General features: G+C 48.8%; 1 protein-coding gene across 1 annotated transcript in view; it reads right to left on the bottom strand.

The window, feature by feature from the left end:
• Positions 1 to 3,990, bottom strand: part of LOC104410692 (plexin-A2-like) — a gene marked incomplete at both ends in the record, with an annotated part of 76,047 nt that overhangs the window by 14,401 nt on the left and 57,656 nt on the right. Inside the window, one exon of the mRNA XM_010020937.1 lies at positions 1,297 to 1,414. Coding sequence (XP_010019239.1) covers positions 1,297 to 1,414 — 118 coding nt within the window. The remainder of the gene's footprint in view (positions 1 to 1,296; positions 1,415 to 3,990) is intronic.

Genomic DNA, 3,990 nt, shown 5'->3' with positions numbered 1-3,990 from the left:
GGGGGGTGGGGGGGGCAGGGGTTAGCCTGATTTATCTCTCTATTAGTTTACAAATTGTGGGCAATTGGGAAGTGCTGGCATTTCCCTGCATACAGATTCCACTAAGCACAAAATCAATGTGGCAGGATGAAGTGCCCTGTTTAGGCAAATCTGGAGATATGAGAAACCTCAGCTGTGCCTTTTAAGTTTATGAATAAAAAGGCTGCTAATTAAACAAGGGAAATAAATGACCCACTAAACCAATGGAAGCCACCAATCCAAGGAGCAGCTCTCCGTTAAGCAGAGAGAAAGCTTACACTGAACCAGCATCCTTGGAGGGGGGAAAAAAAAGCCCATAATAGTTGGAGGCAGAAATACCTTTCCATCCAAAAAGGTAAAATTAACTCTATAGACATAGAAACTAACTCAGATATGGTTTGTTTTCAGAGTTGATTAAGTCTGTAGCAGTACCCGAGCTGCAGAGGATGGCTCTGGTGCTTGCTGTCGTTTGTTGCTGGGTTCATGCAAAAAGGCATATTGGTGCCTGTCTGTACACACAAGTCTGTATAGAAATGTCTTCAAAACCAGCAAGAAGCAGCACCCCGGATTTACTCCCATTAACTGAGCACCAAAGTAACAACATCCCTTCATTACAAACAGGAAGATTTCTAGTGTTGACTCCAATTCCTTGACAGTTTCTCATGCACAGAAAATCCCCAGGTACAGAACAAAGTTATGGCTTTAAGCTGAAAAAGGGGAGATTTAGGTTAGATATAAGGAAGAAATTCTTCCCTGTGAGGGTGCTGAGGCGCTGGCACAGGGTGCCCAGAGAAGCTGTGGCTGCCCCATCCCTGGCAGTGTTCAAGGCCAGCTTGGACACAGGGGCTTGGAGCAACCTGCTCTAGTGGGAGGTGGCCCTGGCCGTGGCAGGGGTTGGAGCTGGAGGAGCTTTAAGGTCCCTTCCAACCCAAACCAGTCTGGGATTCTATGATATGTGTAAGGCTCCTGCTGGGAGTACAACCAATGCACTTTACAAACAGTGAGCCTAGAAACTTAGAGAAACTTGTCACTACTTTGGCGGTGCAAAGCTGAGACCAAAGGCAGTGGAAACCCTGGCTTTAGGTTCCTACCTAAATCATGTGTATTCTGTAGACCTGTACAGGCTGGGCTACCAAAACCTGTGCAATGTCACAGGGAAAGCATCAGAAGATGGCACTTCTGGGACTGTCTGCTGGTGTTGAACCCTATCCATTTGATCCGGCCATTCCATGGGACAAGCGTGCTGCCCTCACCCCCCCACCCTGGTAGGACACTCACCACAAACGTATACTGCTGCGTGGACTTGGCTGTGAACTCCGGTTTGCACTCTCCGATGCACAGGAGCACTGGGCCAGAGCTGATCCCTGGAAGAGCCTGCCCCATTTCACAGACGATCCTGGAAGCAGAAATGCCACAGGGAGTCTTTGGCAGGAGGTGCCAGTAGCACCCATACAGGGCTGGCTTTCTTTTTCCTTCCCTTTTTCCCCCTCCCCTGCTTTAACTTTGGTATCTACCTCTTTGGAGGAAGTTAATTACTGAGTCTATTTTTACCCCATGTTATAATTTAAAGGGGGAAAAAAAAAAATCAAAATTAGACATAATTATTACAAGCTGTAAACTCCAGAGCAAAGCAGAGCTCTAATGGCAATATATTAGCCAGCAGCAAAGTGAGTGCGAAGTCCTCAGAGTAACAGATGAGTTCATTAAGGGAACAGCTCACGCTGCAGTCTCCCAGTTAATCAAAAAAGGAGAAACCTGCTTGGGAATGATAGAGACAGCCACGGAGAGCAGCATTTACAGGGGAGACACTGATCCGCTCCTCCCATGGTCCAGCTCAGCCCTGTGGGCACTTAAGGACAGGGAGAGCTGCTGGGTTTACTGCAGCTGTCGAGGCTGGAAGATGAGGAAACAACTCATCGCCCTGTGGGTATGGTACATAATCCAGGGGATGTGTAACATCAACTGGAGATGAGACCAGGTGAATGCCTGTCATGCTGGCAGGTTTAAGAGAGGTTTTCAAAGGAATGTCAGCTGGTGGGGCTCTCTAGTTGTACCTAAAGAGGATGGATGCTGCTCCTGCAGCAACAGTGGGAAGACAAATCCAAGAGCATCCCATTGGGCATTGCAAATCTGAGGACAGGAGTAACCTGCTTTGGGGCAGGGGAACACAGGGATGAGACACTTGGTGTCTGACCCTGACAGGGCGCCAGAGGAAGAGCCAGCACATCATTTCCCACATAGGGCTGAAGGCACCTCTGCAGAGCAGCAGGAAAACTGCTCACTCCTCTGCCAGTCATGTGCAACACATAAAAGGCTCCAGTTTGTGAAGGCAGCATGTCAGCTGCCTTCAGCAGCACTGAATTAACTACAAATAACATAAAATAGACTAAAGGAAGAAAAACAACCTGCAGATGAGCATGCACAGGTGATGCCAGGAGGCCTAACGAAATACACACATGTAGTCAAGAGCTCGAATGTGAACGTCCTTATTGCTGCACATCAAAACGAGTTGCCTAGAGAGATGCTGCCTTTGGAGAAGAGAAACTGAAGCGTCTCAGCTGAGTGCCTTCATCTGCCACGTGCTCCTCTGCCTTCGAGCCAGGCATCGCCCATGAACCTCTCTCTGCTATCTCATTGCTTCTCCTCCTGCAGACTGGCAGGGTTGCTGTGCTGCCAGGCAGTGGGCTAGGATGGAGGGCTGGCATTTGGGAGCAATCATCTCTGTTCCTGCCAGCCCACAGGCAAAGGAAGGTGAAGTGATTCCTGACACCCCACGGGCAGGAGAGGATAGTGGAGGTTTTCTCCCACAAGAAGCAAAGATACACTGAGTGCTATATATGGGGGGGGAACACTGAATACTATATATCTACTGAATATATAATATTCAGTTGAAAGAGGGGAGATTTAGATTAGATCTTGGGAAGTTCTTCACTGAGGGTGGTGACGTACTGGCACAGGTTGCCCAGAGAAGCTGTGGCTGCCCCATCCCTGGCAGTGTTCAAGGCCAGCTTGGACACAGGGGCTTGGAGCAACCTGCTCTAGTGGAAGGTGTCCCTGCCCGTGGCAGGGGGTTGGAACTGGAGTAGCTTTAAGTTCCTTCCAACCCAAACCAGTCCGGGATTCTACAATTTGCCAGTAAAGCAGCTGCTGTACAGCACCAGCCATCATAATGGGGCATGAGATGGGGCACAAGCAACCTGATACACCTGATCCCAATTCCTGATAAAAACCAAATTCCCAGCAGGTACCTTGTTACAAAATGATGCATTCAGCAGAGCAGTAGGGTGCTGATTGCTGGGCTAAGTGGCCCTTTCACCAACATTAACCTAATTGCTGGCTGATAGATTGTCTGGCTGGAGCATATGGTGAGTCATTACAGTCTTGGAATTCAGTCTGCCCACAGAACCCTTAAGAGGGTCCTTTTATCTGTTTTCATCTTTAAAAGGCAGCTCTCCTGCTAATGCTTGCTGTTATCTGCCCAGGGTAAATGTTTTAATGATGTTAACAAACTTCGAAAGCTCAAGAGCTGTAATTAGAGTCATGATTATAAAATCAGGGTTTCATACCATCAAAGGATGATAATTTCATAATCTTCCATCCTTTATTTGAAAAATAAAACAAAACACTGCTCAGCAGAACAGCCCAAACCGCTAGCAGTGACAGCACTAGTGGTGCAGTGGTTGGAGCTGTTCCTACAATAACATCAGTGATGCTCTGCATGCCCAAAGTACCCATCATAGTGGAGCTGCTGCAGCAAGTCCAGAGGAGGCCATAGATGCTCTGAGGACAGGTAGGGACAGGACAAGGGGAATGGCTTTAACCCACCAGAGGGGAGACTTGAGATGAGCTCTGAGGCAGAAGCTCTTCCCTGTGAGGGTGCTGAGGCGCTGGCACAGGGTGACCAGAGAAGCTGTGGCTGCCCCCTCCCTGGCAGTGTTCAAGGGCCGGGTGGGCACAGGGGCCTTGGGGCAC

Source organism: Nestor notabilis, unplaced genomic scaffold (genome assembly GCF_000696875.1).
Source record: "Nestor notabilis isolate BGI_N333 unplaced genomic scaffold, ASM69687v1 scaffold9478, whole genome shotgun sequence".
NCBI classification, from domain to species: Eukaryota; Metazoa; Chordata; class Aves; order Psittaciformes; family Psittacidae; genus Nestor; species Nestor notabilis.
Note: the sequence above shows the minus strand (reverse complement) of the source record. Positions and strands in the feature narration are given on the sequence as shown.